This window comes from Aquarana catesbeiana, linkage group LG10 (genome assembly GCF_042186555.1).
Source record: "Aquarana catesbeiana isolate 2022-GZ linkage group LG10, ASM4218655v1, whole genome shotgun sequence".
NCBI classification, from domain to species: domain Eukaryota; kingdom Metazoa; phylum Chordata; class Amphibia; order Anura; family Ranidae; genus Aquarana; species Aquarana catesbeiana.
In genome coordinates, this window is record NC_133333.1 from 110,672,961 (window position 1) to 110,698,468 (window position 25,508).

Consider the following 25,508-nt stretch of genomic DNA (forward strand, 5'->3'; position numbering starts at 1 on the left):
CCGGACCATGTGGGATTTGTTCCAGGGAGAGAAGGAAGAGATAACAGGGTGTGGTCTCTTCTTATAATGGAGGCATTTAAAGCAAGTGGTTCCCCAGGTCTATTTCTGTCGATAGACGCCGAGAAGGCATTCGACAGAGTAGACTGGGGATTCATGTTTAGAACGCTCAAAGTAATGGGAATGGGGCCAACAATGCTAAAATGGATAAAAATACTGTATAACCAACCAACCGCATTTGTGAAGGTTAATAATCTACCTTCAACACTGTTCGTCATGGAAAACGGGACTAGACAAGGATGCCCGCTGTCCCAGCTTCTTTTCGTCCTAACCCTAGAACCCCTACTAGCTACGATCCGAAAAAATCCGGACATTAGCGGCTGCTTGGTGGGTAAGGTGGAACACAAACTGGCTGCTTTTGCCGATGATGTACTCTTCTATATCTCTAAACCTAGAATTACGATACCCAATTTGTTGTCCACACTGAGAAAATTTAGTGAGCTCTCAAACTTTAAAATTAATCTCAAGAATTAATATCGTGAAGATGGTGTTAGCCCCTAAGGTGTTATACAAGATGCAGATGCTCCCTATTCCTTTACCGCAAATTTTTTTTCGAATATTGACAGATTTAATATGTAGATATGTATGGGATAATAAGAAACCTAGGATAACGTACACAGTGTTGAGTAGAGAAAAAGCACGGGGTGGGCTAGCTATCCCCGATTTCAGAAATTATTACAAAGCGATTGTAATATCACGGGCACTAGATTGGGAAAAAGGCAGTAAAAATAAAAGGTGGGTCAATTTAGAAATAGGGTTAAGTAATACACGTTTGAACCATATGATTTGGAACCCCCCTCAGCACAGGAATCTAGGTACTGACACACATTATATAACGCACCTCACATTCAAAATTTGGGATCAGATCCACCTCACTAATAAGTGGGAGTATAACTCTCCCTTAATTTTCTTAAAAGATAATATTTATTTCCCTCCGGGGATGGAGAAGGTGGGTGGAAATTGGATTTTGGATAGGGAAACACAATTAAGGGATATTATTAATAGAGGGAAAATTCGAACACTTCAGGAATTAGTAGCACAAGGGGATTTAATGTTATTAAATGGGTGGCAATATGGCCAGCTCACGCACTTTGTTAGTCTTCCTGGCCCCTTAAGGGAGGAAGCTGATTACAGAGCGATAGAGAAATTGTTTTGTAGCGACACAGCAAAGAGGAATATTTCTGAAATTTATAAAATTTTGATAAGTAGAGCGGGGCTGGAACTACCGCCATTTATTAAAAAATGGGAAGAGGAATTGGGAGCACTCTGTGATAGAGGAGTGGTGAGGAGTATCCTGGGGGTGACGCATGGAACGGCAGCCGACATGAAAATGACTGAGAGCAATTATAAGTGTCTGGCCAGGTGGTATATGACTCCTGTCAACGTTAGTAAGTTTCTACCGGATAGGTCCCCCAATTGCTGGAGAGGGTGTGGGACACCGGGAACTATGGCGCATCTATGGTGGGATTGCCCCAAAATTAAAATATTCTGGCAGGAAGTGATTAGCTTAATAGAAGTGATAACAGGCAAGACTATCCAGTTCGACCCATGGGACTGTTTGTTCCACGGGTCGGAAGGTGCAAAAAGAGGGTATAAGACCTCACTAATCCCGGTGTTGCTAAATTCAGCAAAGAACGTAATTCCAAAGAAATGGCAGGAATCGGAAGCACCGAGGATTAGGAATTAGATCGCAAGAGTAAATGAAACCTACATTCTAGAGAAAGTAGAGGTAGGGGATTACTTAGAAAGGGACCAAGTGGAAGAGAGGGGTAAATGGGGCAGATGGGAAGCCTTAAATAAAAACGAGTGTTACGTGGAAGCCATTACGCAGTAATTCAGGTACAGGAGCACTTTAACCCGCTATGTTTATAGTGGAAGTGAACAGTCTGCAGGGGACGAGGGGGGGAGGGAGGGCGGGAGGGCGGGCAGGGGAGGGACAATTGGGGGGTTTATTTATTTTCTTACTTATATCCTGTGAGATAGGCACATTCTGTTGTATGTTTCTCTTTGTCCCCCCCAATTGTTGGGGGTTTTTGTATTGAAATTTTGTAAAATTAAATAAATAAAAAACGGATATACTTGTTTATACTCAATAAGGCACACATCAACACAAACAATTCCTTATCCACTTTGAATTGAAATTTTATATATATATATATATTATATATATATATATATATTCTTATTTTTTCTAGATACAGTGTGGGAGGGGCGATACATACCATACCTTTCGCCCTTATCGTTCGCATTTTTTTCAGCCAGCCCACCTACATAGCCTGTGTGACCATGTTTTTTATTAGCCTTATTTTACTTATATTTTTTTTTACTTTATTCAAACTCTAATGCCCCGTACACACGGTCGGACATTGATTGGACATTCCGACAACAAAACCCTAGGATTTTTTCCGACGGATGTTGGCCCCTACTTGTTTTGCGTACACACGGTCGCACAAAGTTGTCAGAATTTCCGATCGCCAAGAATGCGGTGACGTAAACCACTTACGATGAGACTAGAAAAGGCAAGTTCAGAACCAAGCGCGGCACCCTTTGGGCTCCTTTTGCTAATCTCGTCTTAGTAAAAGTTTGGTGAGAGACTATTCGCGCTTTTTCAGACTCGTGGTTTTCAGATCGTTTTCTGCTGTTCAGTTTGTGCTTGTGGGTTTATATCTGCTCTTCAGTGCGTGCAAGCAAGCTACGCGTGACTTTTATTAGTCATTGTGTTCTTGTTCGTTCGTTACTGTTTTTCAAGTCACTCTTCACAGGCCTTGCTGTTCTTCAGTGCGTTGTGTTACTTCGTTCTGAGCAGCCGACCGTTTTCTAGCCATGTTGCGTATACGTACTCCTCATAGAGTTCGTGCTGTGCGGGGGCTTGGTGTTGGGGTCCTGACCTTGACACAAGTCCAGTCCATGAACAGGGTGGGGAGGAGTTCATGGACCAAGAATTGGTTGCTCCAGCGTGACCAGTTCTGTCATATGCCTTTGCTCCGTGAGATCCGTAAGAATAATCCTGTTGATTTCAGGAACTTTCTCCGGATGACGGACCCCGTATTTCACCGTTTGTTGGCTTTGCTGACCCCTTATATTAGCAGGCAGGATACCTGCATGAGGCAAGCCATCACTCCGGAGCAGAGGCTCGTCGCCACCCTGCGGTACTTGGCGATGGGGAGAAGCCTGCAGGACCTCAAGTTCTCGACAGGCATCTCCCCCCAGGCTCTGGGGATCATTATCCCAGAGACCCGTTTTGCCGTCATACAGGTCCTGCAGAAGGAGTATATTAAGGTAAGATTTTTATCCTTTAATATCACATTTTATTGTATATAATGTTTGATAATATATTGTATTTCTTTCCTCATTCCCTAATTACCATGATTGTAATATGCTGTGAATGTCCCCTTTGTCCTCATGCATGCTGGATTTTTATGTAATCATTTTTTGTCCTTCATACATATTTGCCTTCACTTACCTCCCCAGCATGCTCTCCTGGCCCTATATTCACCTCATGTAGTCACTTAACAATATATTTTGTCAGCTCCATAGTAGTGCTTTACCCCAAACACCCCTAAAATGTTTTTAAATGTGATTTGTAATTTAAATTCAGGCAGAGTGCCAGAGGCTTTTTTTGGGGGTCCACAAATCATTTGGAACCCTCCCTCCCCCAACTGCTAAGTCAGCTGATACCAATTCTCTATCTATCCTCAATCATCTATCTGCTGACTTTGCCAAACCCATACACACTATACCCATCTCTTTAGTGGTCAGATTTATGGATGAATTCCTTAAAGCATGTAGTGACAAGGCCTGCCTGTATACTTTCAAATGGTACTGTTTAAAGTTTTTGTATACTATTATTATCATCTTGATAGGTAATAGCAGAATTTCCAAAGGTGCTCAAATGTGAACAATATGTATTTATATCTTTGTATTATGACACTTCTTACCTGTCCAGTGGGCTGCCAATAGTGTAACTAAGGAGGGGCTGTTCAAAGTAACACATATTATTTAGGCCCTCATCTCTCAATGAAGTGGTGAGGGTTACCTGTCCAAGAGTTCCCCCCCCCCCCAAAATGTTAGAAATGGCCCATGGGGGGGGGGGGGGGGGGGGATATGATAGGTGTACCTTATACTTTGGTCTTTAAAAATTCCCATTAATAAATGTTATCTTGATGTTGGCCAAGAATGTTTGTGTCTAATCTGCTTTCCATGTTTTAATGTGCAAAAAGACACATTTTTTTTTATTTTCCTCAACAGTTTCCTTCCACGCCACAGGAATGGCAGACTGTGGCCTCCCACTTTGCCCAGCGGTGGGACTTTCCTAACTGCGGAGGGGCAATTGATGGGAAACACGTCCACATCATCCCACCACCCAACTCGGGGTCATACTATTATAATTATAAGGGGTTCTATAGTATTGTGATGTTGGCGGTGGTGTCGGCTAATTATGAGTTCCTGTATGTGGACGTGGGGAAGAATGGCCGGATGTCTGATGGTGAAGTCATCGCCCAGACGGAGTTCTACAGGCGTCTCCAGAATGGCAGCTTGGACTTGCCACCTCCAGAAGACAATGTGGAAGGACTCCCATTCGTCTTCATTGCGGATGAAGCTTTTGCGCTGGGGGACCATCTTATGCGGCCATTCCTGATGAGGACCCTCACTCCGGACCAGAGGGTTTTTAATTACCGGCTGGCCAGAGCCAGAAGAGTGGTGGAGAACACATTTTGAATTATGGCCAGCCGGTTCCGCCTATTTCTTACACCCATACATATGGCGGAGTATAAACTGAATCATATTATCCTGGTGTGCTGTGTTCTACATAACTTTTTACGGCAACATTCTGCCAACTATGCTGGCTCAGTTGGGCCTGAAGCTGGAATTCAAAATGAACCAACCCTGACGGCGCTTGAAAGTGGCCGTCCTGGCTTGCCCCCCCCGAGTGCCCGTGATGTCCTGCTAAGATACCTTGAATTCTTTGCGGGTAGGGGGGCTATCAATATGCCAGACACTGTGTGAAACCTTTATTAAATAAAAATAAATAATTAAGCAAATCTTTGGTGACATTTACTGCTTGTGTTTGTTTTAGCTGATCCTGACAGAAATGTGTGGAGTCCTGAAAATGGCGTGATTGTGTAACCTTATACAAAGCACTGTTGGGTGTTATTTACTAAAGGCAAAGACACTTTGCACTACAAGTGCAGATGAAACTGCACTTGTAGTGCAAAGTGGATTTGCCCTTATGAAATAACACCCATTGTCACAGAAAGCAGCAATTGGAGCAACACAAAAGTGTTGTAGCGTTGATACAATTATCCATACATTCTTGATTAACAATCTTTTTAATACCTGCACAATCACATGTGCATTTAGAAAAGGTTTGTAAAACAAACCAACATGTTTGTTGTATAACAATTTTTGGGGTGGCATCAGAAAAAGTAGAAATGTCCATTTAAGATAAAACAGGCATGTTTCAAACCAACAAGACACAAATCTTGAACTTACAAAGTTCACATTAGGTATAACTTGAAGGCAATATCAGACATGAGTATTTAGGAACTGTGTTTGATATTGCGTTCAGATGGGGTGAAGTCACCCCAGGAAAAGCCAAATTTTGAAGATGCACACCAATTTACAAATGTCAACATATGCTAGCTGCCATCACGGGGGATCAAGGGACGTGTTTTGGGGGAGCAACCCCTTCCTCTCAGCTACTTTATTATTGAGGAAGGGTTTGCACCCCCAAAACGCGTCCATTGATCTCCCGTGATGGCAGATAGCACATGTTGACACACTGTGTGCATCTTCAAAATTTGGCTTTTCTACAATTCTTCAAAAAATTTAAAAATTGTAGCACACCATAAAAGAAAGGTCTTTGGAGGGGTTTTAAACTCTCCCCAAAACATCAAGGATGTTCTTATTTTTTTGAATAACATCATTGATATTTTTCTTGATGTTTTCCAATGCAACATTACACCCCATGATTTCCCCGATCAGGATCTGTGCACTTTCCGAGGTGAAATGCCCTGGATCCACAACATCACGATTACCTAAAAAGATAGAAACCCAAAAAAAAATGTATTATAAATATGCCGGCATCCATCTCTTACCTGAGCCTGTGGTCGCAGACACTCACCTGTTGTGGTGACTAGTTCCACCACGTCTTCTCCCTCCTCCTGCTCTTCTTGTCTTTGGTGTATTTCCCCTTCTTCCAGAGGTGGGGGGTCTCTGGTCTCCTCGGATGAGGGGTGTCCTCTGAGTCTTTTCTCCCCTATGTAAAATAAAAAATGGTATACTTTGCACACAGATATTTGATGGCAGAACTATAAATATGAAACATTGCTTGGAAGTGGGGTACAATTGTCTGTTTTGGCAGAGTTCCAAGATGTAGAATTTTCAGTGTCCTTTGTCAAGCTTCAATACTTTACCTGTCTTGTACAAGCTTCACAGATGGAGACACCCCTATAGTATACACTGGAGCACCTGTGTGGGCCCCCTAATAAAAAGGGTGTTCATGTGTCCCACACTAGTGCTCCAGCGTCCAGATGTGTAAACAGCTGCTGAGTGTCCTCTCCTTACACAGAATCTAGTTTGCATTTCATTCTAGTAACAAACCCATCTACACAACCAAATTATTTTCAGACAAGTAGGCCCTAAAAAACGTGGGCAAATGCATATGGCCAAAACAATGGTGTTTTATAGGCCGAAAGAAATATGTTTGCTACGAACGAATAATGTGCCAATGAACATGAAAGTTGCCATTTTAAACTGTACAACAGTTAAGAAAAGCACATGGAGCAGCACGAACGTAATAAATACAAAAAGAATAGGAACACAGGACAACTACTTACTTTTTTTCAGCACTCTCCGGATCTTTCGGTACTGCTCATGCTCTTTTAATTTCAGGTCCGACCACCGCTTCCTGAGCTGATCTTTCGATCGTCGTACCCCGAAATTCCGGTGCAGACTCTTGACTACTTTCGCCATGATCTTGGCCTTTCAGACATTGGGGTTGGGGTAAGGTCCATACTTCCCGTCATATTCGTCCTTCTTCAGGATGTCGACCATCTCCAACATCTCCCCAGAGGACATATTGGATGCCTTAAATCGTCTCCTTCTGGATCCAGACGTTTCCGGCTCCAGGCTTTCCTCCCCCTCCTCCTCGTTGCTATAATTAGCACGCACCTGCTCTGACTCCGCCATGTGCTCTTCCCCCACTGCGCCAAACGAAAAGGGGCGGAGAATAGACTAGAAAGAACGTCAGGGGTGGGCAGAGTTAAACGCATGCGCAGTGTGTATAAAGCGTAACACGCGTGCGTAGTACGTACGATCTGTGAGCGGAGGAAGGAGTATAGGAGGCGCCGATTGTGATAACGAAGGTAAGTTCTAAACTTCGGCCTATACTGCTTCTAGATTGAGGCCTATATTGTAACAAGATTAGGAGAGTTTTGCCTGACATTAGGGTTTATCTTGTGTTGTGTCTTGCAGATAAAATGGATAACGTCAATGACCACAACTTCCTCCCCCTGTTCATAGACAAGTACAGGGAGCTGCCCTGTCTGTGGCAGGTGAAACATCCACATTACAATAATAAACAAAAGAGGCAGACAGCGCTGGAGAAACTGCTGGAGTTGGTGAAGCCGGTGGTCCCCACGGCAACCATCCCCTATTTAAAAGCCAAAATTGGTGGCCTGAGGAGCACTTATCTTAGGGAGCGCAAGAAGGTCAAGGATTCCCAGAGATCAGGAGCTGGAGCAGATGACGTTTATGTCCCCAGGCTGTGGTACTATGAGAGACTGCGATTTCTGTCAGACCACACTGAAGTCAGGGAATCCCTCTCAACCCTTCCTTCCACTCTTCCTTTCACCCCAACTGAGGCTTCTGATGTCCAACCTGGGACTTCCAGCCAGGAAGAAGTGGAGGAGCCCAGCTTGAGCCAGGTATAGCATTCTTCTACAGATTTCTGGTCAATAAATAAATGATCTTTACTAGATGTCATTATTGATCACTAATTGCTGATTTAATAAAGTTTTTTACATATCAATAGACAGTAGTGGGCAAAAATAATTGGGTCAAGAATGAAAAATGCTGGGCTCAGAATGATAGTCTGTTATATTTGTTAACATTCAATTTGCAACAGTCATGAGGTGACAATTGTGTGTGACTGATGAATAAAAAACTAAAACTATGTCCCTTTTTCATACACAGGAAGACGTCAGCCAGGACGAGGCTGTGGAATGTGGCAGCCAGGAGGAGGCAGGGCTAAGTTGCAGCCAGGAGGAGGCGGGGCTAAGTTGCAGCCAGGAGAAGCCTGGGACCAGTTGCAGCCTGACCAAATCGCAGGTTCCTCCCCTCCACCTTCCATACAAAAGACAGAGGAAGGTGACTCACATGCAGGATTCTGCGCTCAGGCTCATTCAGGAGGCTTCTGCGTCCCTCAGAGCCTTACCCACTCCTGAAGAGGCCTTTGCCTGCATGGCTGCCACCAAACTTAAGTGCATGCAGGAGGGTCAACGCCTCATGTGTGAGAAACTTATTTATAAAGTCCTAAGGGGGTGAGTGGCAAAATCACACCCAAGACCGACGTGATTGAGTTGGACCATCCTCCTCCTCCTCCTGCTGCCACAACTCCACCACCAGAGCCACAGCGTGGAAGGAAGCCTGGAAGGAAGACCAGAGAGTGATGACCTGGGTTCAGTCTGGTCTGGCCAAAGATGCAGGCTCTTGTATGACCACAGCCTGGGAACATACATGTCATCTGCATGCTTTTATGATCTCTGGGACTTCTGGACCAGACTGCACTCCCTTATATATGGACTCCTCAGGCCACCAATTTTGCAGTAAAATAAGTGATGTCTGCCCTGGGGGTCAAAGGCTTCACCAATTTCTGCTGTTTCTCAAGCGTTTCCTCCCTCTTTGTTTGGTCCTGAGCCCTTAATAAAGGCATTTTTGGTTCAATTATACTCGCCTATGTGTGTTTTCCTTCCAAAAAAACAGTTTGTTGGTGAGGAGGCAGGTACATTTCAAATATACAATGTTAAATTAACAAGAGACACCAACACCAAACAATCTCATTGAGATTCAATAATATAAGATAATAATGGTGTTGTGGTAACTTGACACACAAAACACACACAAAAATATTCTTTATTAACCACTTGACAACTGGGCACTTAAACCCCCTTCCTAACCAGACCAATTTTCAGCTTTTGGTGCTCTCACATTTTGAATGACAATTACTCAGTCATGCAACACTGTATCTTTATGAAATTTTTGTCCTTTTTTTTCACACAAATAGAGCTTTCTTTTGGTGGTATTTAATCACTGCTGGGTTCTTTATTTTTTGCGCCGTAAAAGAAAAAAGACCGAAAAATCTGTAAAAAAATACATTTTTCTTCATTTCTGTTATAATATTTTGCAAATTAGTAATTTTTCTTCATATATTTTGGCCAAAATTTATACCGCTACATATCTTTGGTAAAAATAACCCAAATCGGTGGATATTATTTGGTCTTTTTGAAAGTTATAGAGTCCAAAAGCTATGGTGCGAATATCTGAAAATTGATCACACCTGAAGTACTGACGGCCTATCTCATTTCTTGAGACCCTAACATGCCAGAAAAGTACAAATACCCCCCAAATGACCCCTTTTTGGAAAGAAGACATTCCAAGGTATTTAGAAAGATGCATGGTGAGTTTTTTGAAGTTGTCATTTTTTCCCACAATTCTTTGCAAAATCAAGGTTTTTTATTTACTTTTTTTTTTTTTCCACAAAATTGCCATATTAGCAGGGTATTTCTCACAGACCGCATATGCATACCACAAATTACACCCCAAAACACATTCTGCTATTACTCCCGAGTATGGTGATACCACATGTGTGAGACTTTTACACAGCGTGGCCACATACAGAGGCCCAACATGCAGGGGAGCACCTTCAGGCGTTATGGAGCACCCAGGCCAATTCTGACATTTCTCTCCTACATGTAAAAATCATCATTTATTAGCTAGAAAATTACTTAGAACCCCAAAACATTATATATGTTTTTTTAGCAAAGACCCTAGAGAATACAATGGCGGTCGTTGCAACTTTTTATCTTGCACGGTATTTGCGCACCAATTTTTTTAACGCTTTTTTTTGGAAAAAAAACTGTTTTGTGCTTTACAAAAAACCAAAACAGTAAATTTAGCCCAATGTTTTTGCATAATGTGAAAGATGAAGTTACGCCGAGTAAATAGATACCCAACATGTCACCCTTCAAAATTGCACGCGCTTGTGGAATGGCGCCAAACTTTGCTACTCAAAAATCCCCATAGGCGACGCTTTAAAATTTTTTACTGGTTACATGTTTTGAGTTACAGAGGAGGTCTAGGGCCAAAATTATTGCTCTCGCTCTACCGATCGCAGTGATACCTCACATGTGTGGTTTGAACACCGTTTTCATATGTGGGCGGGACTTACGTATGCGTTCGCTTCTGCATGCGAGCACACAGGGACAGGGGCGCTTTAAAAAATTTTTTTTTATTGTTCATTTTACTTTATTTTAGTTTGATGCTTTTTTCCAAAAAAAAAAAAATTTTTGACCACTTTTATTCCTATTACAAGGAATATAAACATCCTTGTAATAGGAATATGGCATGACAGGTCCTCTTTACAGTGAGATATGGGGTCAATAAGACCCCACATCTCACCTCTAGGCTGGGAAGCCTGAAATTAAAAAAAAAAAAAAAAAAAAAAAAAGATCCTGGCTTCGATCGTAGCGGTGAGTCGGTAGAAGCACCGCAAGGCGGCGGGAAGGGGGGACGTCCCCTCTCGCCTCCCGTAAGAACGATCAAGCAGTGGAACAGCTGCTATGATCATTCTCATGGTGTAGGGAATCGCCGGCTGAAAAAGCTGATATCTGAATGATGCCTGTAGCTGCAACCATCATTCAGATATCTCCGCACAAAGTCAAAAACGTTGTATGACGGCCGGCGGGCGGGAAGTGGTTAAAACGCTTTTTTTTTTAACACAAAGTTGTCCATTTATACAATATTTCTACCACATAACATGTACATACCAAAAATGACACCCCAAAATAGATTCTCCTGCTCCTCCTGAGTACGGCGATACCCCATGTGTGAGACTTCCACAGCCTGGCCACATACAGAGGGCGAGTACAGCTGAGCATGGCTCAGCATGGCAGGGTATGGCGGGGTATTGCGGAGTATGGCGGGGTATTGCAGGGTATGGCGGAGTATGGCGGGGTATGGCGGGGTATGGCGGGGTATGGCGGAGGTTAACTGGTTAAAAAGCAAACCAATTAAAAAAAAATAAAACAGCCTTGAAAAAAAATTTTTTACAATTAAAAACAAAACAAAAAAAAATTGGTCAGATGTGACAAATCAAAATATATTGAGGGAATCATAATAAATAATAAAGAAAGACGTTTGTGAGAAGTCTGTGTGAATATGAGCAGCAAAACTACTTCATTCTTCTCACATTATAAAGAAGAAGAGAGTGCGCTGTATTAAACCATTTTTTACATTGCACCGTGACGAAAGTGCTGTATCCGTGGCGAACGCTAATTTTACCAGACCGAGCTGTTCCGTCTCGGAATTTCTTCTGAGCATGCGTGGCACTTTGGGCGTCGGAACTGGCCACACACGGTCAGAATTGACGCGATCGGATTTTGTTGTCGGAAAATTTTATAGCCTGCTCTCAAACTTTGTGTGTTGGAAAATCCGATGGAAAATGTCCGATGGAGCACACACACGGTCGGAATGTCCATCGGAAAATCCGACCGTGTGTACGGGGCATTATATTGTTGACAAGACTCTTGATATATCTTTATCTAATTTGGCACCGCTGTGGTTGATTTCATCATACTTCCTGCTGTGGCGGCCTTCTGTCTTATGTGTGTCTCCATGGTTTTGGTTTGCTCCAGGAGTCGGTTGGTGTAATGTATGATCAGCAGGTTATGTGTTTCAATGTTATTATGATTATTTTTTTTGAATTATGTGTTTTGTCTATTTAGAACACTAGCCTAAGCTCCCGAGGAAGCGCGCAACATGTAGAGCAACTGTATATCATATCCACGTACACCAAACCTGACTGGACACTGATTATTGTTCCACATGGACATGTGATACTTACCAGAACTAGGTTGTGGTGGTTTTAGTGGTATTGGATACAAATTCCTTTTAGGCAATATGTGTTTCATGTGATATTTTATGAGACGTGAATGTTTTTATCCCTTTTTTTTTTATAAACTGAATGTTTTTATCAAACTTGCGTACCTGTGCCTAAAAAGTAAATCTTTTTTGTATACATCCAATAGCCTTATCCACTTTGGATCTAATGGTTCCCATCAATAGCTTGACAGTAATCACTAGCTAGAGGTCAACATGTTTAGCAACAAGCATCTTCACTGTGACCATAGATTTTAGACTGGTCACAGAAAGTTACAGATCACAAGCATGCTTTGGTATCTGAAATGATTAACTGCGCTTCAAGAACCTCAAAAACTGAAAAATATGAAATTGCTGAAAAGTAGGATTTTTTCGTCATACTTACCTGTAAAACCTTTCTTTGAGTACATCATGGGACACAGAGTTAGGCTAATATTCATTACCTACTGGGTTATAATTCTTCAGGTGAATGGACACTGGTAGACCAAAGGTCTTTAGACAGGAAGTGATCCCCTATATAACCTCCCATACAGGAAGTAATTCAGTTTTGTAGCAAGCACCGAATCCTCAAAAATGAGGGGAGGGATCTCTGTGTCCCATGATGTACTCAAAGTAGGGGTGCAACGGATCAAAAAACTCACGGTTCGGATCATTCCTCAGATCAGGAGACACGGTTCGGATCAACAAAAAAAAATCTCCCCCACTGTAATATCCACAATCTCCCCCACTGTAATAATATATTAGCAGGGTATGACAGAGTATTGCAGGGTATTGCCAGGGTATTGGCGGGTATATTGGCAGAGTATTGGCAGAGTATTGGCAGAGTATTGGCAGAGTATTGGCAGAGTATTGGCAGGACATTGCAGAGTATTGGCAGGGCATTGCAGAGTATTGGCAGGGCATTGCAGAGTATTGGCAGGGCATTGCAGAGTATTGGTAGGGCATTGCAGGGCATTGCAAAGTATTGGCAGGGCATTGCAGAGTGTTGTCAGGGCATTGCAGAGTATTGGCAGGGCATTGCAGAGTATTGGCAGGGCATTGCAGAGTATTGCAGAGTATCGTCAGGGTATTGCAGAGTATTGGCAGGGCATTGCAGAGTATTGGCACTGCTGCCATCTGATCTCTCCCCTCCACTGTACAGATCAGTACACAGAGGGGAGAGAGGAACCGGCGTCATGACATGACGCCGGTTTGTTACAAGTGATCGCTCCGTCATTTGACGGAGCGATCACGTGGTAAATGGCCGCCGGGTGTACCAAGATGGCCGCCGCTCCGGAGCTAGGCCAAAGCCGCGGATCGCGGGTGTCCTGATCCGCGGAGGTTGATCCGTACGGATCACGGATCGATGACGATCCGTTGCACCCCTAACTCAAAGAAAAGGATTTTACAGGTAAGTAAGACGAAAAAAATCCTATTTTCTTTTATATACATCATTGGACACAGAGTTAGGCTAATATTCAATACGGGGCGTCCCAGAGCAATAGCCTTGAGGGGAGGGAGACACCCTGCCAAACAAAAGCCATCAGACCTTATACGGCAGCCCGCAGTACACTGCGGCCGAAAGCCGAATCCTCGGCTGCTCGAACATCCACTTGAAAAAATTTTGTGAACGTATCCACTGAAGACCAGGTGGCAGCCTTGCAAATCTGAGACACAGATACCTAATGGCAAAAAGCCCAGAAGGTTCCAACACCCCTGGTAGAATGAGCTCTCACCCTAAAAGGGAGGAGCCCTACAATCAGACCATAGGCCTGAATGACCAACTGACGGACCCAATTGGCAATGGAAGCTTTGGAAGCTGCCTGCCCCTTCTTGGGTCCCTTTGGTAAAACAAAAAAAGGAGTCTGATCTTCGGATCTCCGCAGATCTAGACAAATAAACCTTAACTGCCCGGACACCGTCCAAAGATTACAGTCGTCTCTCTTCCGCCGAACAAAGCTGAGAGAAAAAAAAAGGCAAAAATAATGTCCTGATTTAAATGAAAGGCTGACACCACTTTTGGCAAAAAGGATGGTACAAGTCATAATAGGTCGAGAAGGATCAAGTATGGTTCCCTGCACAAAAGGGCCGCCTACTCCGACACCCTTCTAGCCGAGGTGATGGCCATCAGGAAGACTAGCTTGCGGGACAGCATGTCTAACGGATTTTACTTAATAGGTTCAAATGGTTGTTTCTGTAACACAGACAGCACCAAATTCAAGTCCCAAGGAAATATAGGTGATTTAATGGGGGATGCGATTCATACGCGATTACCAGACCCATTCTGGAGGCCATAGACGCCAGCAAGGCCGTAGTAATGGTAAGAATCGACCATCTTGCTACAGAGTGCACGCTTATCAGGCATGACCTGGATAAAATCCGAGGCTGGCTCACTACAGCAGAAGACTGGATTTCCGAAGTGGAGGATGCATCACACTCACAGGGCACGCAATTGACTGAGCTGCAGGAGCTGGTAAGATCCCTCCAGCATAGAGCCGATGACGCCGAGGACAGACAAAGGAGGAATAATGTCCGGGTGGTGGGGTTATCTGAAGGGGCTGGGGGGGCTAAAACCGCCATGTTTGCTGAGCAATTTTTAAAGCAGATCCTGTAATTGGGCGACCTACACCCTACATATGTAGTAGAACGTGCACACAGGGTGCCCACAGGTGTTCGCCACCCTGGTGCTTTCCCGCAACCATTTTTGGTTAGATTCCTCAATTATCGCGACAGGGATATGATCCTGGCGTAATCTAGGAAACATCAGGAACTGCGCTTTGAGAATACAAAAGTAATGCTGTTCCCCGACTTCTCAGCTGAAACTCAACGGAAAAGGAGATCCTTTAATGATGTCCGCAAGAGGATGAGAGAAAGGGAGATCCAGTACAGCATGCTGTATCCCAGCAGGGTGCAATATAAAGGAACAATTAAATTCTTTGATAACCCGTTGGAGGCCAGTGAATGGCTTGACAGAAATCCCTAAGTCTGCAAGGTACTACATGTTTGTTCCAAGATTTCCTGGGGCCATGGAGGTTTAAACCAGTGTGGTATGCTACACTTGCCGTGCTCCTTTTGTGTTGTTTTCATTTATCATTTTGGTTTTTATCCCCTTTCCAATGAAAATAAAAGGGCTGTATCTGACTACCTGCATTGCAGCACTCCTGTTGCCCACAAGTTTATACTTTTACATTGTTATACCTGTTGGGAGCCACTAGATGGCTCCATGAGACCAAGTCAAAAGCTCTGCTATAAAGCCAAGTATAGGCAGAATAAAGCTCCTTGATCCTTATCCCACGGGGCTCCATGAGGACACGCAAGACAGTCATCTTAATTTGCCAAACAGTTCGTCACAAGGTTGAAGACTTCCTATTCTATTTTTGTTCTCCCCTTTTTTAGGAGTTTGAGATTAAGCCGCATACCAGTGGTTGTGTGTTTTTCTTTTTCTTTTTTGTTCAGTTCTGGTATGATAGCGGGGAGGGGGGGGGGATTGTTATAACTCAGTTCACTACTCACAAGGGGGAAAATATACAGTTTGTGTGTGGCACTGGTCTCTCTTTCAGCTAGCACCTGTAGATTATACAGGGTGCTGCACTCAGGTTCCTGGTACTCAAAACTGTTTCAACAGGTTAATGGCTAAATATGCAAAAATTGTGTCCTGGAATGTGAGAGGACTGAATAACAAGTTCAAACGAGCCTCATGCGCAGGCCCAGGGTTCAAAAAGCCTTTCATGCCACTTTTTCTACATTTGCTAGAGGGGACTCGATTCTTATCAGTAAGGCTCTACCATGTACTGTTCACCAGGTGTTCTCTGCTGGACATTTATCAACACAAAATGTTACTGGCGAATGTTTACGTACCTCCTCCTGTTAATGTGCAAGTATTACATGATATATTTACCAGATTGGCTCCCTTTGCTCACCTCCCTCTTATACTGATGGGCGATTTCAACGCTATTCTAGATGCGTTGGACTCGTCCAATCCAGGGAGGATGGGTTCTGCTGATCTTCTCTCCTGGGCTTCAGTGACTGGGTTAACTGAGCTGTGGTGATCTAGAAACCCTTCTCGCAGGGCCTACTCTCACGTCTCGTTAACCCACTGCTCATCGGCCAGGATAGACTTAGCGTTTGGTAGCCAGGCCTTGCTGCCATTTGTGAAGGACATTGATTACATGGCCAGGGGTATATCTGATCAATGCCCCTTATCCCTCAATCTTAGCTTTTCTGCTGGGAGGGGGAAGGCGGATTTCTCCAGGATGGTTGCAAAATGAGCGGGTGTCCTCCCGCATACAGGAGTCAATCACCTCGTACTGGTCAACTAATGAGGATACAGCAGACCCTCCTGTGGTGTGGGACACATTCAAGGCAGTGGTAAGGGGGGAGTGTATCTCTGCTATTAAATCTGAAAGGATGGCCCATAATGCTGAAATCCTCAGGTTACAAGACACGGAAAAGGAATGTGCGGAGAAACACGCCAGCAGTCCCTCTGATACCACTTATTTGCCTCTGATGGAGGCCAGGCGTCTTCACTCCCTGCATTTCACGGATTTGGCTCATAAGGAGGCAAAACACAGGGCGAACTCTGTTTTCTCGGAGGGAGACAAAAATGGGAAGTTACTGGCAAGATTGGTGGCTGTAGATAATAAGATAACAAACATCCCGGTTATTAGAGGTAAGGGTGGAGATCTGGTCAGTGACCCTGTGGAAGTATTAGCCGAATTTAGGGATTTCTTGGCCGATCTTTATGCCCTTATTCCGAGCTATTACCTGGTTGCTTTGGATGCCCTCTTGGAGGGTCTAGCCCTCCCGAGGTTATCTGAAGCGGAACAGTTGGCGTTGGATGATAAGATCAGAAATGAGGAGATAGTTGCAGCTATTTTTTATTTTACCCCCTATAAGGCTCCGGGGCCGGATGGCTTTCCTGAAGACTTCTACAAAAGTTATGCTGATGAGTTAGCTCCAAGACTGAACACACTTCTGGCCCAATGTTTGGAACTAAATAGGCTTCCAGCCTCCATGCTGGATGCGTATATGGTCTTACTACTGAAACCAGGTAAAGATCCTCTAGATTGCTCCTTTTACAGGCCTATTGCTCTGCTAAACACGGATCTGAAAATTTTGACAAAAGGTATTGGCCAATAGGCTAGTCGGGGTGATCTCCTCCCTGGTCAATATTGACCAAACGGGTTTCATGCCCAGAAAGTCTACTGATACTAATTTAAGAAGGTTATTTACCCATCTTAAGCTTTCGGGGCCTGATGCTGGTACCAGAATCGTTGTGTCCATCCGACAAGGAAAGTCTGGCATTATATGCGGATGACATGCTTCTGTTTCTAGAGGACCCTGGGTCCTCGCTGCAGGCGGCCCTGAAAATTCTGAATGACTTTACCACCTTTTCGGTCCTGAAGGTGAATTTAAATAAATCCTCCATTCTGCCTTTGGATGATGAAGCTAGCGAGAAGGCTGACCACAGTTTGCCGCTAAAGTGGGTTTCCTCCATCACATATCTAGGAGTTAAGATTACAGCTGACAGTACTGATTATATGACACTTAACTTGGTGCCCCTATTGAAACTCTTTAAGCAAAAGGCTTAGGCCTGGCAAAGGCTCCCACTGTCGCTTATAGGGAGGATAAACTTACTGAAAATGAAAATTCTCACAGTCATTTTGTACTTCTTAAGACATGCTCCTATGTGGGTTCCTAAGTCCTTTTTCAAACAATTGGATGGCATTACTACTTCATTCCTCTGGGCCCCCAAACAGCCACGCATAGGACTCAAGGTGCTTCAAGAACCCTGGGGACAAGAGGGGACTGGAGGAAATATTATCTTGCCTGTCAAATGGTGTTTGCCCATAAATGGTTGACATCTGACGATGGGGATTCCGCTACTGTCGTGGAAGCAGCTCACTTAGGGTCGTACGAGGCCCTTCGTTTGGCCATCCACAGAGGTACAAAATCGGATCTACCCCTCACATTGGCCATGAAGGCTACTATTAAGGCATGGGAGGAGGTGGTTGGGTTAGCGTGCCCGAGTTATTTGGGCTTCTCACCACAGACACCGCTGTGGGGGAACCCTAAATTGCCACATTTCTACTCGTTCTCGGATCCCATAGTGTGGGCGGTCAAGGGAATAAAGCTCCTAAAGGACATCACAAGGGATGGGGTACTCCTGTCCTTTGATCAATTTAAGATAAGGCACGATCTCCCAAACTCATATTTTTTTCAGGTTTATACAACTTCGCCACGCCTTCCAAGCTCAATTCAGGGAGCGTGCGAGTCCATCCCGTCGGCTCTGAAAGATATGCTTATGGTGGAAGACCTTCCTAAAACTTTGTGTGTTACGTCTGTTACGTATAAAGAACTGTTTAAGAGGAATCCGGTGGCACTAAGTGTAGGGAGAGATGGGACGGGGGAAGTCCCTGACATAGAGGGGGAGGAATGGGACGATATGTGGGATCACCCCTAAAAACACTTGGTTTCTGCAAGGGATAGACTAATACACTTCAAAATTTTACACAGAATTTACTTCACTCCTGCCAGGTTAGCACTAATCTACCCGTCAGTCTCCTCGGAGTGCTGGAGATGTAGTTTTTCTCCGGCTGATGCTAAACACATCTTCTGGGAATGCCCCGCAGATCAAAGACCTTCTGGGAAGGAGTGGCCTCCTGCTTAGAAGGCATACTGAAGGTAACTATCCCGATATCAATTAGGGTATGTCTATTGGGCCTGGTAGAGGAGGTGGTTCCCTCCAGGGCTCTTAGAACGTTACTGAACATCCTATTCTTCTATGGGAGGAAGGCTATATTACTTAAATTGAGGTCCTCCGCACCCCCCAGTGTACCCTTTTGGAAGGGGATTGTGAATTCCATGATGCCCCACTATAAGGCAACGTATCACTCCAGGGGGTGCGGGAAAAAGTTTAACAAAGTCTGGCAAGCATGGTTTAACTCAGATGAAACTGTTGAATAGGTCTGCCCACAGTTTCATCTGCTGTAAAATTGGACCCAGGAGCCTGGGCTAAAAAGACCTCTAATATTTCCCGGTTATGCTGAAGGTGGGGATTAAATAATTGCAGATATGTCCTCTGGGTACTGAAATAATCAGATGGTGATAGACGTGCATTGCCTTGTCATTACATTGGCCACATCAGTATGTCCGTGGTATGTATCCCGGAGTGTCCCTTTTGTGATTTAGGGTGAATCTGCCATCCGAGGACTGTGGTGAACTGAGTTATGGGCTGTTGGGGGGAGGGGGGGAGGGGGGTAAGGGAAGGTTTTTCAATGAGTACACACAGTCAGTTACCTATGTTAGCTAGATTGGAATGTTGTGTCATAGTTGACCATGTTGGTCATGGAGGGGACGGGCGTTGTGTCAGGACCGTCCCTTTTTCAATGTTTACTTGTTTGTCTCAAAAAATACTTTAACAAAAAGAATTTTACAAAACAAGAAACTAAGAGCCCAATCTTCACCCTTCACGGCAGGTTCTTGTCACTTGAGGCCCCTCAAGGACTGGGTGCCCTTTTTATGTTTGGGGTCCACTCCCTTGGACCTGTACAGCACCCTGCAGGAATGCCTTAGCGCTGTGGTGCCCAGGATTCCACTTCGCAGGGACCAGCACCCAGAGGTCGCATTACAGGCAAAACCTTGCAGGATCTTGAGTCTTCTTTGGGAGGCTTGGGTACCATTTATCTAAGCATATAGGGCCTGTGTCAAATGGATCCAATCGGTCAATCCCTTAATTCATTTAAGAACCGTTTGTGGGACTAGAGACCTGGAGCTCAGAGAGCTCAAACAAACGTGCCATCCACCTTGCACACATTGGTAAAAAACTGAAGTACTTCCTGCATGGGAGTGGTTATATATGGGATAACTTCCTGTCTAAAGACCTTTGGTCTACAAGTGTCCATTCACCTGGAGATGAAGTATAACCCAGCAGGTAATGAATATTAGCCTAACTCTGTCCCATGATGTATGAAAAAGAAAAGATATTTTCACAGATACACCATATAAAGACAAAAAAAGCCACACTATAATCTAATCCTTAAACCAGTAAAACACTATAAACATAACTTAATAAAACAGTTTATGACACCCTTGTGCATCTATGTCCAAGTGTAAATATACTAATAGTGAAAACCATGCTTTGGTATGTTCTCACAGACTTACCAGAAATATTATCAGTGCAACCACACACCAATTTATAAAACTCTTCCACTTTTGTTTCATAAACAGCAAGTCAAAGGCAATGGGAAACCTTAAAAACAAGATGAAATATTACTGAATAATTGTGTCCTTAAGTCTTATCACATTGCTAAATTGCTTACATCCAATAATTCCTGATTCTAAGAGAAAGGACATATTCGATAAATGCAAACAGCTTGGCTTCCATTTTTAGCTCTAAAAGTTGGTCATAAATAGCTAAAATTCCAAGCTGTGGGTGGTGGCCCTGTTCGCACCACCCAGCTTGGCAAGCTTTGATGAAATTAGCTGGTGGAAAATTGTTGGCTGAACAGTGACTGAATCTATTGTTCAGGTATTCTGACAGCCGTAGGTGCTGTTTGAATACAATAGCTAGCAGTGGAGATTCTTCCATCCACCCTGTTTAGTGTTCTGTTGGAATCTACTAACTTCTCTCATTCACCCCACAGGGCTAGAACAGAGAAATGTAAGTATGTATGGCAAGACAAAGCCTGTAGATTTGAGATGTGCAGGATATAGTTTGTCATTACAGACATTTACATAAACTGGTGAAATCAAATATAAACTTTATCATACTATCTGTATCTTTAATCAATTATTAAAACAGGTAACTTGGATCTAGACAAAAAAAAGACCAAATCATACCAGCTCCCATGCATGTAAAAGATATTTACAAATTATTAATATTAATATTATTAATTGCCTCCGCTCATAAAAATGATGAATGTGGATAAACAGTACACATATTTCTACTGGAGTCAGCAAAAACCTGGATTATAAGTAGTTGCTCCTGGAAAGACTCATTTATTTTCTGAGCAGAAAACTGTCTTACTAAACTTGGCAATATTTGACACCAAGGTGCTGTTTAGATTCCTTTGTTTTTTCTTTTCGCTATATTTATGTGACATTTCCAAAAATAATAGAACACAGACAAAGATTACAAATACAAACCATGAGCACAATTAAAAGGACAACTGCGGGATTGCAAAAAAAAATAAACAAACATTCATACTTACCTAAATGGCTGCATCATCGATCCGATGCTGGAGCTGTCTCCCGACAGCTCTAAGACCGAGAACTGAGCGATAACATGACCACTGATCACTCAGCCTTCACTGAGCAGAGGACAGTGACTATCAGTCACCTGCTTTCTGCTCTGCTCCCCTAGCGCTCACTGGAGCAGCATGGGCATCAATGCTGAACTCCAGGTGAACAAGCTAAATACACAGATTAAAGACTAAGTTAGGCTAAATTAAAAACAGAAGAAGGGATATTTATTTATTTCAAGTACTTATATAGCGCCGTCAATTTACACAGCGCTTTACATATACATTGTACATTCACATCAGTCCCTACCCTCAAGGAGCTTACAATCTAAGGTCCCTAATATAACTTACATTGAGTATGTGATCTGCCTTTTCCTGGCAGATCCCACATTTATAGAAACTGCACTACAGCTTCAACAAATGACACTGGATCTCTAAATGGGGGGGATGGGTGGATGATTGATAGCTATCCCCCCACCATTTAGATATCCTGGGTCATTCATTGAAGTTGTAGCACAGCTTCTATGAAATGGCAGACCTGCCAGCAAAGGGCGGACATAGTCAAGCTCTTGTGATGAGCTTCTGACAGCCCCTTAGTGTAGTATAACCCCCCCGCTACACTGGCAGTGGGACTGGGATTTCTCCTAAAAGCACGAAGAATCAGCAGAATGGACACATCAAATTAAAAGTAAGTTATGTCCCTTGTGCCAATTTCTCTGTTTTAAGCTAAACTTAGGCTTTAAACGCATACATATATAGGAGCTGTGTTATCTGCCAAAGGATTTGTATTTCCTTACACTTAGTTCTGAGACTTACACAGCCTTGCTAGAGAGCACAAGCAGGTGGATGACGCTTTTTAGAAGGAATAAAAAGAAGGTGTCTACTCCACACCCCATCCTACTGACTTGAAATAGAAGCAGTAGACTGATGAGGTCATGTATTTAGAATAGTTTATCGCCGAGTTCAGGAGCTACTTTTGGGTGACAAGCTTCACGTGGCGCAGTTTGCTGTGATTGCAGTCACAGTCGTGGCCCAACCGCACCACGTTTATAAGGGCCATTTAAATAAATGGCATCTGAAATGCACATTGTGTGATTTTTCATTTTACCAGAGCGTTTTGAAATCACTGACAGAATCGTGGCGATTCTGCCAGCGATTCAAAAGGCCCAGGTGTGAATGCAGCTTAAAGTGGTTCCAAAGGCTCAACGTCTTTACCTTAACCGGTTCCCGACCGGCTCATGTAGATATACTGCAGCAGAATGTCTCTCCTGGGCGAAATCCCGTACATATACGGCTTTGCCCAGGAAAGCCACCAGAGGGCGCGCGAGCGCTACACAGCACAAGACCCAATTCGTGTGGCCGGCGAGCGCGATCATGTGCACGAGCGGCAGCATGGGGGTTTGTGTGTGTTAGTTAGTCCCACACCCCCCCCCCCGAGTTAGAACACACACAAAGGGAACACAGTTATCCCCTTGATCGCCCCCTAGTGTTAACCCCTTTCCTGCCAGTGACATTTACATAGTAATCAGTGCATATTTATATCACTGATCGCTTTGTAAATGTCAATGGTCCCAAAAATGTGTCAAAAGTGTCCGACCTGTCCGCCACAATACCGCTAAAAATCACAGATCCCCGCCATTACTAGGAAAAAAAATTTTAAAATTAAAACGCCATATAAATGCCATAAATTTTTCCCATAGTTTGTAGACGCTATAACTTTTGCGCAAACCAATCAATATACACTTATTGCGATTTTTTTTTTAACCAAAAATATGTAGCAGAATACATATCGGCCTAAATTGAGGGAAAAAAAAGTTTTTGTTTTTACAAAATTGGGATATTTACTATAGCAAAAAGTAAAAGATAGTGTTTTTTTTTTTCAAAATTGTCGCTCTTCATTTGTTTATAGCGCAAAAAATAAAAACCGCAGAGGTGATCAAATACCACCAAAAGAAAGCTCTATTTGTGGGGAAAAAAAGTAGGTCAATTTTGTTTGGGTACAACATCGCTTCAACTGCGCAATTGTCAGTTAAAGCAACGCAGTGCCGTATCACAAAAAATGGCCTGGTCATTGAGCAGCCAAATCTTCCGGGGCTGAAGTGATTAATTCTATGCATGAAGGTAAAAAACCTTCTGCGTGCAGCTCCCCTCCCTTACTTGAGCCCCATCTCCATCTAGCAATGTGCACTAGAGCAGCAGCTCTCCCGGGTCTCTCTCCCCTCACTGGCTCACACAGCAGTGGGAGGCATTGGCCCCTGCTGCTGTCAATCACACCCAGTGAGCCAATGACGAGAGAGCAGGGGAAAGGGCTGAGCCTCGCTGTGTGTGTAATTATACACAAAGAGCGCTGTTTTGAGTTTGATCCTGCTCGAGTGCCACCATGGCGAGAGGCTTGCTATTGGGGGCACTAGGCAGGGGCGGGAGGAGCAAGGACCACCAGCGGGGGACCCAAAAGAGGATTGGGGCTGCTCTGTGCAAAACCATTGCACAGAGCAGGTTAGTATAACATGTTTGTTATTTTAAAAAAAATCCTTCCTTTAGAATCACTTTAATTTGTATCCTTTATACTGTACCTGTAGTTCAGGTGTAATTATCATGTAATCAAGGGAGAGATATAGAAACTTCTGGAAACATACAATTGCAATATACCAGGATTGTTAGGTAGTTTGAGGTCATTGAGGTCTAGATTGGTGATGATGTGTCAACACATAAAAAATAGGGAGTTTCCCTTTGAGGACAGATATTTTTTTTTTGTTTATAAACAGTTTCCTTGAAGCATTTTTTGTTTCAACTGCTTCTTACCCAAGAACAGCACTAAATGGCCAGCCCCAGATAGCTCCAGCAGCCACACCGAGTACCGCCACAGAGATCTTCTCCATATACCAGCCGGTCATGGCTATTACAGTAGTATACATACAGAATGTGCTAGGAAGATAAGCTGCCAAACAAAAAGCATTTGTATTAACACTTATAGATATAATTGACCTCAAAGAAAATATGGTACAGCAAAATTCTTCTGCTTACTGCGAAATTGGTATTTGAAAGTATGAATAAGCAACTAAGAATGATGGGAGATTTAGTCCCAGTCCCTGTGTAACATTTAACTAAAGTGGTCATGCTTACACTTGCGTATATGCACGCATTCATGTGCTTTAATGTTTGGCACAACATGTGATGTATACACTATGGACTATGTATCCATTTGTTTTTAATGGTACCCCACTGCGCACAATGATTGCACTGAAAATGTGTTGCCTTTTGGTGCACTGGAATAAGTCAGTCAAGTGCATTTTTGATATGTGGAAAATTAATGGGCCTGTTTAATGCAACAGATGTAAAGAAACCAACCTAAAAAAAAAAAAAAAAAAAAAAAAAAAAAAAAAAGGAGTGTACGACTAAAGGGCAGTGTGTCATAATGCATTTCAGAGGGTATTTATGAAATGTAGACAAAAATCTATATATACTGGGGTATATCAATAAATATGGTTTCTACTTCAAGCATTGACTGTTTTATTATGTACCAGAATCTTAACTCTAATTGAAACCAGTAATGAGAACTTTTTGGTTACAGCAATCCCAAAGTAGGATTGTGTTCTAGGGAAAAAAGTGGAACCGAATTCCTTTTTTTCTGGTTATAACAGAATTGAGCACCCTTAATCTGCTCACTGCCCCACAATGAAAATATGCAGTCCTCTAATTACACCACACTTACCAGCAGCTGCAGAAAACATTCCTGTGCTGAGGACTAGGAAAGCCAACATGATTCGCCCAACATGGAGCCCAAACTTTTTACATACAGCTCTAGAAAAAAAAAAAATACATTAGCTCTTATTGCATATTTCAAAATAGATGGGATAGAAAATGTAACACAATCAAGGTTTTCATACACTTCCTGAGAATGCTTTATATGTATGGGCATATACTAAAACTTGATATGTCTACACAACTTCAGCAGTAGTGAGCAATCACACGAAGTTTTATAAAACCGCCTGGAAAGGTAACGTTTACAAAAACTTCACTCATGTAATTATATACAACAGAATTAAAGTAATGTAGCGGTACCCCCGTGAG

General features: G+C 43.2%; 1 protein-coding gene across 5 annotated transcripts in view; it reads right to left on the bottom strand.

Moving 5' to 3' along the window:
- The window catches only part of ALG9 (ALG9 alpha-1,2-mannosyltransferase), a 361,563-nt gene that overhangs the window by 312,984 nt on the left and 23,071 nt on the right, over positions 1 to 25,508 (bottom strand). For all 5 annotated transcript variants that reach the window (XM_073602427.1, XM_073602429.1, XM_073602426.1 and 2 more), the window contains exons 5-7: positions 25,150 to 25,238; positions 24,240 to 24,375; positions 20,359 to 20,446 (exon numbers count right to left, since the gene is read on the bottom strand). In XM_073602427.1, the coding sequence (XP_073458528.1) occupies positions 20,359 to 20,446; positions 24,240 to 24,375; positions 25,150 to 25,238 (313 nt within the window). The remainder of the gene's footprint in view (positions 1 to 20,358; positions 20,447 to 24,239; positions 24,376 to 25,149; positions 25,239 to 25,508) is intronic.